At 51.9% G+C, this 12,048-nt stretch overlaps 1 protein-coding gene across 1 annotated transcript in view; it reads left to right on the top strand.

Moving 5' to 3' along the window:
* LHFPL7 (LHFPL tetraspan subfamily member 7) overlaps positions 1-12,048 on the top strand; it is a 54,952-nt gene that overhangs the window by 1,493 nt on the left and 41,411 nt on the right. The window contains exon 2 of the mRNA XM_059486750.1: positions 7,861-7,999. Coding sequence (XP_059342733.1) covers positions 7,861-7,999 — 139 coding nt within the window. The remainder of the gene's footprint in view (positions 1-7,860; positions 8,000-12,048) is intronic.

The raw sequence follows: 12,048 nt of genomic DNA, 5'->3' as shown, positions 1-12,048 counted from the left end.
CGCGATCCTTAAAATTGGCATTAGAGACAAATATTGTGAATTGCAAAGAAAAGAACCAGCTGTATAAACTCCTAACTATTTATATAAAAAGGTGCAAAAATGCTCTTGTTTCCATGGGCTGGCCTTTGTTCAGATGTTTTTGCAAATGTGATGCAGATAAACAATTCCAAGTAATAACAAACTTTAAAGATAAGAAGGAAACTCAGCAGTGACTCATTTGAACAAGCCTCAGCCTCTGAAAACACTGACATCCAGAATATAAAACACTGAGATCCAGAACATGATGTAGCACGAAGTCTCTGAGTTCCTGAGCTTGGGCTGAGGGAGAGATGAATAATCACAGCACCGAGGGCAGTTTGCAGGGCATTTCGGTGACATGTGCGTGTCACCTCTGTTAAAACCACCCAAATAATTAATGAACAACAGCCAGTGCAGACTCTTTCAGAGGAGAGTGCTCCCTCACCAGCTTTCTGCCGAGAGGAGGGGGAGAATACCTGTTGTGATGGTTATTTGATGGGCTGGAATGCAATAAAATAGTCCTGACAGCTTTGCTGAGGCAGGCGACAGCTTTGGCTTTCCTGCATGAGCAGCCCCGGAGCCCGCACGCCTCGGTGCTCAGCACGGCTCCGAACCCGTCCACGAGTTCAAGCAGGAGATTTCTCTCCGTTCGGAAGAGATGGGGAAATCGTGGCGCTTTTTTCTTTGCTTTCAGGGCCCTGACGTTCATTTCCAACCTTTCCAGCGATCTGATGGGCAGCTCTCTCTTTAAATGAAAGCCGAACATGGACAGGAATCTGAGAGCTCCTGAAAAGAGCCTGGAGCGTTTGCTCCAGTGGAGTTTGCTGCAGGAGGGTGGGAGCTGGGGCTGCCGGGGTCAGAGGGGCCAAAGCTGATGTGGGGCTTCTAGAGTGGAGCTGGTGGCACATCTGGGGATGCTGAGCACATCTGGGAGAATGCTGAGCACACCTGGGTGGATGCTGAGCCCACCTGGGGATGCTGAGCACATCTTGGCTGGACGCTGAGCACACCTGGAGATGCTGAGCACATCTGGGGATGATACTGAGCATATCTGGGGATGCTGAGCTCACCTGGGAGGGTGCTGAGCACATCTGGGTGGATGCTGAGCGCACCTGGAGATGCTGAGCATATCTAGGGATGATGCTGAGCATATCTGGGGATGCTGAGCTCACCTGGGAGGGTGCTGAGAGCACTGGGAGGATGCTGAGCACATCTGGGAGGATGCTGGGCACACTGGGTGGATGCTGAGCACACTGGGAGGATGCCCACCCGCAGCAGGGATGCCCATCCCTGGGGAACACGGGTTTTTTTTGTCTCGCTGCCGTTTCGGTGTTTCCCCGCTCCCTTGTGCCGATTTGTTCAAGGGTGGGGGAGCGCTCAGTCCTGCAATGATCGTTAATGCCAGTTGTGTGTGCACTTGGGGGATTATGTTAATCGTGCTACAAATGATGCTTTGAATCATGTCTGGAGGTTAATTAACATGCCTTTCTTCTCTTAAGAGGGCCTTCATGTCTGCTTGGAGTTGCTGGCTTTTTTCTTCTTCCTTTCATAATTACTTTGCAGCTCTCTAATATCATGGGTACCTTTAATTTAACCCTGTCAGTGCTGCTGGGGCTTGGCACTGAGCTCAGCATCATGATGGTTGGAATATAATAAAATATCCCATAATATTGATGGGGTGGAATATAATAAAATATCCCTGGTGGCTGCAGATGTTGTGGACAGGCTGAGACCTTGCAGGAGCTGATGGAAACTGGAAAGGATTTGGCTGGAGCCAGAGAGGAGAAAGGATGCTGATGGTGATACTGCCCAATTTGTGAGTGAGGCCCTTAGGATCTGTTGTGGGATGACTTGGACCTGTGAGGGCTGCAGAGGGACACCCCAAGGTGTGCACATACCCTGGGGAGAGGGGATTGCTTTTGTGAGGCCAAATAAAAAAAAACAGGTGAATTTTTGAGCTCTGAGTGGTTTCATAGCCTCTCATGACTTCTCTTTTCTTTTTTCTGGTGCCAGATCACTGTGTACATGCAAAATAGTGCTTCATCCTCAGCTAATTTATTTTCTCCTTCAGTGGGAGCATTTGGCTCATGGGTTCCTGTCTCAGTGCTGCACTTCGGAAGCTGCTGCTGTCACATTTCAGATTTCTATTTTTATTTTTCCAGATAGTCTCCAATTATTTTCCGGCTTTGCCAAGCATGTAATCTAAAATAACAAAGAGGCTGATCAGCCCATGATATTCGGGTTAAAGCCACACAGGCCATTTGCCTATGGAGCCAGTGATGCCATGCTGGAGCAGAGCCCAAAATAACCTGCTCAGGATGGAGGGGGGCTTTGCCCAACCCCAGCAGTTCCTTGAGTGGGTTTTTCCTGGGTTTTAAAGCAGGACTTGAAAAGATTCAGCAAAGCTTAGTGAAAATGTACAATAAACCTGCTTACCCTTTGCATTAAATCTTCACTGCTGGTTTCTCACTGTGTCAGTTCAGCCCTGGGTCCCTGATGTCATCTGGGGTTTGCCCATTGGGGCCAGGTTTGCAGATCAGCAGCCCTGATGGGGTCCTCATGGAGATGGGAAGAAATCTGTCACTCTGTGGAAATCTGTCCCTCCTCTTCTAGCACAGGCTCTGGAATTAGGGAGAGATGCAGTGAGATCTCAGCAGGCACTCAGTGTGTGCTGCCCCTCAGGCAGAGTCTGCTCTGCCTCCAGAGTCCTGTATCAGGCCAGCACATTAACTTGGGATTATCAGGAAATCAACTTTTAGCTCATCATCTTAAGAACTTCCCAAGAGAGCAGACTCTGCCTGCCTGCCCATTTGATTTTTAATTGCACTGACACAACCTTGGCCAGAGTTGTGAGTGCTGAGTGTAAGGAATTTTTGACATCACCACCTTCCTGCACATCACCCCAGAGCAGATTTATCTGCTTTCATCAGCCACCCAGACTTTTCTGACCTACATCAACAGGACTGGTGGTGGGGGAGCCTGTAATTCCTGGGCTGTGGTCCCACATTTCAGTGTCCAAGTCACAAACCACCACTGGCACTCACCAACCTGGTCCCAGCTAAGCTGGGCAGGCCCAGCTTAAGGGTGGGCCCTGGGAGGTCAGGTTGATGGAAAATGCAGCCAGGCTGCTCTCAGGATTAGCTCTGTCCCTGCTCTCAGAGGTTCAGGGAAGCTGCTTGGCCACTCCTGGCAGGGATGGTCAGGTCACAGGGGTCACCTGCCCCCCCCTCAAAGGCAAATCCTGACCCTGCACTCGGGGAGAGCTCAGCAGAGCCACTCTGATGTTGCATTTCCCCTCTGCAGGGCCCAGAGCAGAGTCTGGCAGGGACATTCTGACAGAGGGACATTCCCTGCTCCTCCCGAGGCTGCAGATCCCGCTCTGCCCGGGCTCCTCCTCCGGGGGGTGACCCGGGGGCATTCCCTGGCCAGGGCTCGGCTGCCAGGGCCAGGAAAGGGCTGATCCCAGGGAAGGACAATGACGGAGCGAGGGGAAGCTGGGCTGATCGGGTACCCAGCACCGTGCACTGCTTGCTGCCTAATTAAAATTTCATTAAGTTGGTTCGAATCCCTTGATGGAGGTCACAGGCACACCATTGATGTGCTAATGTCTTACTTTTCCCCTTTTTTTCTGTCTTTCACTACTATCCATCATCCTCTTAGATAAAGCAGTGCCATTAGGAACAGCTTTCCAGCATCCCCAGATGCAATGGCAGCGAAACAGAGACAGCCATAATTCATCAGATGTATTATCTGTCCCTTATTTTCTCTCTAATTAAAAAAATGCCTCTGCCCCTATTTGAATCAGTTTGGGCATTAACCCCTCTGGTGTTCTGTTGAATATGCTGGGAATTGGAAAAGTTGCCTGGAAGGCCAGGACTGGCTGAGCTTTGTTTTAGTGGAGGTGGTGCTGAATTTACTGCAAAAGCAGGATTGATTTTGCCACCTCTTCTCTTACAGTTGACTTTACAGTTTTTCTCTATCTCATTTGGGGTTTCTTAGATATTTTCTCTCAACAGATACCCCCAAAAACCAGACACACTGTGACCTTCACCTCCTTTTTCTCACTGAGCCTGTGGCTTTGTTTCCCAGTTATTCAGGGCATTTATTTTCTGCCCCCTCTTCCAAGGATGCTGAAGGATCTGAGCAGGGCTGGACAGCCCAGCAGTCTGTAACCTGGCCCTCAGCCTGCTGCCCTGGCTACCACAGGCCCCAGCCAGGATAGCAGCTGTTGGGGATGGTCAAGTGCCAATTAATAAATTGCATTAATAAATTAATGTGCATCCTGACCCAGTTCATAGTGATGGCAGGAGCTTTGCCATGTTGGTTTATCTCTGCTGAACCAAACACCAGGTACTGCTTTTCAGCACTAAAAACTGGACTGGAAAGTTTATTTTCCCTTCTCCTTTCCTGCTTTAAAGCTGGCTTTCGAAGATGAGCTAACTTTACAAAAGTTTTCATTAGGGAAATTAAGGAATTCTTCCCAGGACAGCCATTATGTGGCATTTTAATTTTGATTTTTCTGGTGAATGAAACAACATCTTCAGCAGATTTATTGCTAAGTGAATGGCCCAGCCATGGCATGTGTCAGACCTGTAAAACACTAAAAATCAGGCAGGGGATTGTTGTTAATCAGAATTTATTACGCCACATAAAGGCATATTTACAGTCCCACCAGGGGACGATTAATTTGTTTGGGGATAAACAATTAATCTCCCTGGGAGTGGGAGCAGAAAATCTGACATGGTTTTATGTCTTTTCCCAGCATGGCAGAGGCAGGATTGCTCACAGCCTCCCTGGGGCATCTCCCTGGCACTGCCAGGGGTCAGCAATGCCCAGGGCCTCCCTGGCAGGGTTTGCACTGGGAGCTCTACTCTTTACTGGGATAAATGGGTTTTTTCCTGCCCTGCCTGAGCTGGGCTCTCACAGGCAGCCTCCTGCATCCCTGCTGTTCCTCCCCACCCTGTCTATTTTTGGGTTTCAGCCCTTGCATCTGTTTCCTGCATCCTCTCCTTTCTGCTCAAGAAGCAACAGGCACAAACAGGGAGGAGAGAGGGAGGTGCTGCACAGTGGGAAGGAGACAATTGCAGCTGCTATGCCTTTGCTCCATTGACTTCTTCAAATTTAAACCTTATTATTTCCCTTTGAAAGCAGCTTTTTGATCTGTGCAGGAGCAACCCCAGTACAGGGCAGGAGCACTTGAGAAATTCCCAGATGAGGTTATGACAAAAGCAAAATTTCTGTTTTCCAAGAGCATATACAGTGTTTTGGCTGGTAATGTCAGCACACAGCCAGGCAAAGAGCAGTGTGTGCCCTTTTCTACTGTCACCTGTTTTGGGGGCAGCTGTGCCCCTGCCACCCCTTCTGTCCCCAGGAGCTGCCTGGCAGCTGTTGGGTGGCTCAGCATTCCTGGCCCACGTGGCAGAACCCAAACCTCACCATTACCTTCATTGAATCTTCTCCCATTTATTCAACAAGATCTTTGTTCCCTTTGCCAGGGCCTGGCTGGATTTGGGGGGTTTTGGGCACCCCTGTGCACATCAGGGTGCTGTCAGCCCTGAGACCCCTCAGTCTTGTTGCCAAACCCTGATGGCAGCTCCCAAACCAGAGCAGCTCTTCTGCCAGTGTAACTCACCTGCACCCAGCCTGTTTGTGCCTTTTTCCTGTCATTTTAACTCACCTGCACCCAGCCTGTTTGTGCCTTTTCCCTGTCATTTTAACTCACCTGCACCCAGCCTGTTTGTGCCCTTTTCCTGTCATTTTAACTCACCTGCACCCAGCCTGTTTGTGCCTTTTCCCTGTCATTTTGTCCTGAAAAAGACCTTCACACTTCTCCACAGGGATTAACAGTCGGAGCAGCTCATCACTTGTTTCCAGCAGGAACTGTGAGTTTTTAGGAGATTTGAGCCACCACAATTAAGGAGAACCTAGATCATTAAAAATAATATGCTTCACACAAGAGAAGAACCAGCCTGCTTCACAAGACCTCTTTCTGCTGAAAAATTCATTGCTCTAAATAATTAATGGCCCTTGCAAAGGAGGATGGTTTTGCTGGGCAGAAGGTGAAATGCAGATGCCAGGCAGAGTAATCCTTTTATTTTTGTTATGAATCCAGATTTCCTGGCCATGCTGCTGCCCTGGGAGCAGTTGGGGAGCAGGGCTGTGGCTGCTTTCCCCATGTGGCTGGGGGAGTGTCTGTGCAATGGGGACATCCATCCCATCCCATCCCATCCCATCCCATCCCATCCCATCCCATCCCATCCCATCCCATCCCATCCCATCCCATCCCATCCCAAATCCCATGGGTCCCTCCTGGTGTAGGGACAGGGCAGGGGGCCCTGCTGGGGGTGTTCCAACCTTGTACCTTAAGCCCTGAATCAGGTGTTTTCTGTCCAGCTCTCAGTGCCTTGGCAGGCTCTGGAGAGGAGCAGATTTCCCTGCTGGAGCAGCCTCTCCATTTCCCTGGGTAGCTTTTGCACTGCTGTTCCTTTTGCATTGCATGTCAGGAATTCATTTATTGCTGGGACAGCATTTGCATTGCTCAGTGCATAAATAGGCTATAAATAAGATGCTGATTTCCAATCACTGCACAGCCCCAGGAGAAGCACTCACACCAGGGTGTCAGGTGTGCCTGGCCTGTCCTCTCCAGCACCAGGGTGTCCCTTGCAGCAGTGGCAGCTGCTGGGGCACAGCTGGCAATGGCTGTGTCACCCAGCACCAGCCAGTGCAGCTCAGCAGTCAGGAACAGGGGGAGGTGTGGGGCAGTGCCAGACCTGTGGGACAGCAGCACTCATGGGAGGGGGTTTTGAGCTCTTGGACCCCCATGGGCATCCCAGGGTAAATCCAATTACTCTTCCCCTGCTCAGCCTGCCGGTGGTTCCTACAGAATAATTTACATTATTATTATAATAATGATATTATTCCAAACAGTAGCAGATTGTTTGTGACCTCTTTGGGGAGTAGAGGTAAATGGAAAACTGCAGTGGGGTTGTTTCCCTCAAAAGCTCAGGTAGAGGGGGGAAGATCAAAAAGGCAAACTGTGCTCTGCTAACCAGAATGTCCCACCAGGACAAGAGGGCTGGACAAGGGTGGGAAAGGAACCTGACCCCCTCAGAGCAGCTCCCACACAGGTTATAGAAGGCAGGCTTTTCAGGGAGGTGGGAGTGGGACCTGCCTTGGTGCTGTGCTGCTCCAGCAGCTGAGGCACTCACCAGAGCCAGCAGCATCCCTGGGATGTGCTGGGAGTGACAGGAGCTGCCGTGGCTGATGCAGGGCTGGGCCTGAGGTGTCCTCACACTGTTTGAGCACTGTCACCAGCTGGGTGCTGGAGGAGGAAGTCTCTTCTGTGCCCCTGGCTGGGCTGGCATGTCCCTGCTGGAAAAGGCCACCTTGCTGCCAGTGCCACCCGCTGTCACCTGCAATGGGGACAGAAACAGCAGCAGTGCAGTGACTGAACACCTGTACCCAAGGGCGAGCTGTTTTGCCATGAATTAATGCTTTTCCCTGGTTTTAGGCTGCTGGGGGTGGGAGCAGCCTGCCATGTCAGCAGAGCTGCAGTGGGATCCCCAAAATGCCTGCTCATTGCCAGGCCTGCTGGGGCAGGGCTGCCATGGGTCCATTTCAGTGCTCAGGAGGGGCACTGACACATCACACACATGTGGTTTAGGACAATTGTCACTGCAGCCCCAGTGAGCCCTGGGAGCAGGGCATGGCTGAACCTCGGGTGGTGAAGGGAAAAGGTGGGAGAGCTGCCCCTGACAGGGCCGCACTGCCCACTCCCAGAGGGGGATTTTGGGGTGTGTGTGGTGTGGGGTGACCTCTCTGACAGCCCCTGTGTCCTTGCAGACGAGTGCAGTGCTGTGTGCGGGCGGCTGTGCCCTGCTGGCCCTCAGCTCCCTGCTGGCCATCGTGGCCGTGCTGCTGCCCGGCGGAGCCTGCGAGCGCCGACTCTGCACCCTGGCTGGCTACATGCAGACAGCAGCAGGCAAGTGATGGGGCTCTGCTCTTGGGGGGGAAGGTGGGGTGTCCTCTCATGCCATCTTGGGGCTCAGCAGCACGAGGAGATTGCAAACCCTAAGCAAGGGTGGGAGAAAAGCAAGTGTCCCTTCAGTTCAGTGATTGCCTCTGTTGAAGTGTCCGGTTCCATCTTTGTGGTTCAGCCCCTGGAGGGATTTCCCTCCCTGAGCTTCACACCTGACACAGGGGCTGCCCAGCCTGTCCTGTATCTCCCCAGGCAGCCCTGGTGATGCTGCATCCACTTAAAATTCCATTGCAATCTCCTGTGCTTCTGCCTTGGGGGAGCGCAGAGCAAGGGGAGGAAGCTGGGGAGGGACAAACCCCACTGGAGAACTGTCACCCCTGCAGGGAGCCACGTCCCTGAGTGTTGGACCAAACTCCCCAGCTGGCCATGAGCCACCACAGGAGATTAATGCCCCTTCGTGTCTGTGCCCAAGAATAAACTCCTTTGCTTGGAGAAATTCTCAGGGCCAGCCAGGCTTTGTTCTCTGCCTGGAAGCATTCAAGCTGCTTTGGGGGGAAATCCTGTTACACACTCTCCTCTGCAGGGCTCATCCCCTGGGATCTGCTTTGGGACAGATGGAGCAGGACAGATTTCAGCCATGCTGCTCCAGCTCAGCCAGGCTGTGGGGCCACACACATCTCCTTCTCCCAGTCTGGAGATTCCCATCTCTGCTGGCTGCTGGCCAGTGTGTCCCCTGGGTGTGGGACAGAGGCTGGAGGAGCCTCATGGCAGATCCAGCTCCAGGGATGGGTCCCTTGCAGGGGACAATTGGGGTGGAAAAGGGTAACCCCACATTACCTTTGCCTGGAGGGTGGCACATCCCTGCAGTGTCTGGAGCAGATACAAAGCAAAGGATTAGGAAGAGTCCCTGGAAAGGAAACTGACTGTGGCAGATAAATACAAATGAGGAGCTGCCAGGGGTTCTGGTAATATTGAACAGGCTGTAAATAAACTGTAGGCTCTAAGCGTTATTGACAAATGAAAATTTACTGGGGACGTTTGAGCAAGCTAATGGGTTTGCTTTAAACCCTGGCATTGCCTGCTAAGCATTTTGTCTTGTGCTTTTTAATTTTGTGCACTGTGGATTAATTCCCATTCAGAGCCGGGCAGCCCTGAGTCAACAGAATTAAATGGTTTAATGTATTTGGATTCAGAAATGCTGCCCCTCCATAATTTCTCTCCTTGTTGCCCCCTCCCTCCCTAGGAGGAAGCTTTTCAATAGAAATCAGCTGCAGCGAGGTGACAGGGAGAGAAACTCCTCCCCAAAAATCACATTATCTCAGAGAAAAACAGGGATTTCAGGATGGATGGAATTATGGGGGAGGGAAGGAAAGCAGAGCAAGCCTGGAGGTTTGGTAGAGAAGCTTTCTGATGGGGGGCAGCTCTGCCAGGGGGACCCCCTGAGATGCTGGCAGAGCAGTGAGGGTTGTTTCTCCCAAATCCCAGGTTTCCAGGTCCCAAAGTCACCTTTCCTCTGTCTGACCAGACATTTTCCCACTGAAATCCAAATTTTGCTCTCCTTTTCCCATTTCACAAAGCCAACTTCAGATATTCTTTTAGAGCACCAAAGGTATGAATAAATCAGCTCAATTCTATGAAACACTGAATCAGGAATCCAATGTGCTGATGAAGAGCCAGGTGCACTGAGCCAGGAGCATGGAACATGCCAGAAGTGAGGAGCAGAGGCACCAGCAGAGCCAGAATCAGCTCCCACAGGCCCTGCACTGTCTCAGAAGGATGCCCTGAGCTGCACTCACATAAATCCAGGTCAGAGGCCAAGGATTGATCCCTGAACCAAACAGGAACCAAGCCTGAGAGCAGCCCCACAGCCAAGCTCAAGCTACAGCTTTAACACTTTCCTGCTGTACATTTGGAGAGCCAAGTTGTGCCTTTGCAGCCCAGAAAGGAGGAAGATAAAAACCTCAGGCAGACAGAGCAGAGCTCTAATTGCAGATGCAGACAGGCCACCAGGGTTCAGAGCCGGGCTAATTGCCACCATGCTTTGAGAACAGGAGTCCTGATGCCTGGCATCCATCCTTAGGAAAAACCCAACACATCCACACAAAGACAAGAGGATGGTCCCTAATGAAAGAGTTAATGAGCAACAGGGAGAGGAGGGAGGATAAAAGAGCATTTGCTCAGCTCTCACACCCTACAAAGTCAAAGCTGCCTCTGAGAGATTAGAGATGAGGCTCACCCTCTGCTCGTGGTGTCAGCTCACTGAAATGAAATTTCTGGGGGTCCTTCCTCCCAAACCTGCATGGCAGCCCCTCCAAAGAGGCTGAGGGAGCCAAGCTGGGTTTTATTTGTGGGGGGGCCCAGTCCTCAGCTGCAACCCATTGCTGTTGCTGGGGAGGAGTCCTGGGGCTGAGCCGAGGGACAGGGAGGGCAAATGGGGGCACAGCTGAAACCCTGCCAGTTGTCCTTCAGCAAAAGCCTCTTTGCTGGGCTTTAAAAACAGGAGTTAATTCCAGGAAGAAATGTCTCCTGCTGTGTGGGGCTGAAAGGGAAGCACAGGGAATGTTCTCCAGGGCTGGTTGTGGCTGTACAACCTCCCTGGGGGCTGCCAGGTGCTGCTCAGGGCCCTGCAAGGCTCTCAGAGCAGATTTTCAGTGACTGGCAGGGGGAAGCTGCTGGAAGGAGCTTGGGGCCATCCCAGTGTGTCAGGCAGTGCTGTCACCCATGGCACCTGTGGGTGATGCTCTGGGGAGCCCCAGGGCTCTGCTCTGAGCTGTCACAGCCCATACAGCCCCCAGCAAATGCCTCACAGGAGTGTCCTGAGCCTGGGGGAGCTCAGAGCAGCCTGTGACAGATTTCCAGCAGGGACTGTGCTCCAGAGCATCCCCACCCCCATGGGAATGGCCCTCCCAGGGCAGTAAGGCTGATGACAACTGAGATTGCCACTCAGTAAACCCCATCAAACAGGAAATCTGGGCAGATTTCTGCTTTGGGGCTCGTGGTACTAAGGGAAGGACTATGGGTGACCATGCTCCAGGACTGGAGCTGCTTCCATCTGCTGCTGAGGAATGAGCCCTCACAGGCAGGATGAGCCCCCCTCATCCCGAAAAGCCTCAATAAAGGCAGGACTGTGTTGATTTTGGGAAGCTTTTCCCTATGTGCTCTTCAGGCAAAGGGCTCCTGCTTTGCTGGCAGGGGTGGCTGATCCAACCTGCCATGGCCCCATGGCTGCTGCTCCTTCCCCTGGTCTCTGGGGCTCCAGGAGGAGCTGCAGAGCTTGGGACCTCTCTGAGGCACAGAGCACAAAAAGCCTTCAGGGAGAGCTTTGCTTTCACCCCACGCTGCTCTCTGTCCAATCCCACCACCATCAAGTCACTGCTCAAACCCAGTGCTGAGGGAAATGATCCTGACCTGCCTGTGCCTTTCTAAGGCTCTTCTGGTTTTAAAGAGCAATTTCCCAGCATTGCCATGACAGAATCAGAGCAGTCACAAGGCTCCAGCAAGACAGGCAGAAACCCTCAGTTATGCAATTTAGCCACACTGTAATCCCAGGTTTCATGGCAGTCCCAGGAGCTTCTTCCTGGAAAATGTGATTGCATTCTGCAGCCAAAATCTCTCTTAGTGGCAGCAGCATGGTGGCATTACAGAGATGGCCTCAACTTTTGGTCAGTTAAGCAGCAGAGCAAAATACAGGAGACCTTTGTTTGTTCTTTAGACACTGATCATTCAGTAAGAACACAGAAAGAGGGAGAATTGTTCACTTTCAGATCAGTGTGAACCTTCTAAATGTATCAATTCCCAAGGACTGAAAACCAACCCAGATTAAAATGCTTTGTGCCATTCCCAAGGGAGAGCAGCAGGATGGGTGGGAGGTTTGGGGCAGCAGGGCCACAGCAGTCCCTGGCCAGGACACTGTCCCAGTGTCACAATGTTATTTAGGAAGGCAGCACACGATCCTTCCCCCTCATTGCACCTCCCTGCGTCCCAGCCCACCTCTGGGATCGATGGTGCCCTGTTTGTCCCAGCCTGTGCAGGCTCTGCATGGCAAACAGCAC

The sequence above is a fragment of the Ammospiza nelsoni genome, chromosome 21 (genome assembly GCF_027579445.1).
Source record: "Ammospiza nelsoni isolate bAmmNel1 chromosome 21, bAmmNel1.pri, whole genome shotgun sequence".
Taxonomy (NCBI): Eukaryota; Metazoa; Chordata; class Aves; order Passeriformes; family Passerellidae; genus Ammospiza; species Ammospiza nelsoni.
The sequence above is the reverse complement of the archived record's forward strand: the minus strand, read 5'-3'. Positions and strand labels throughout refer to the sequence as shown.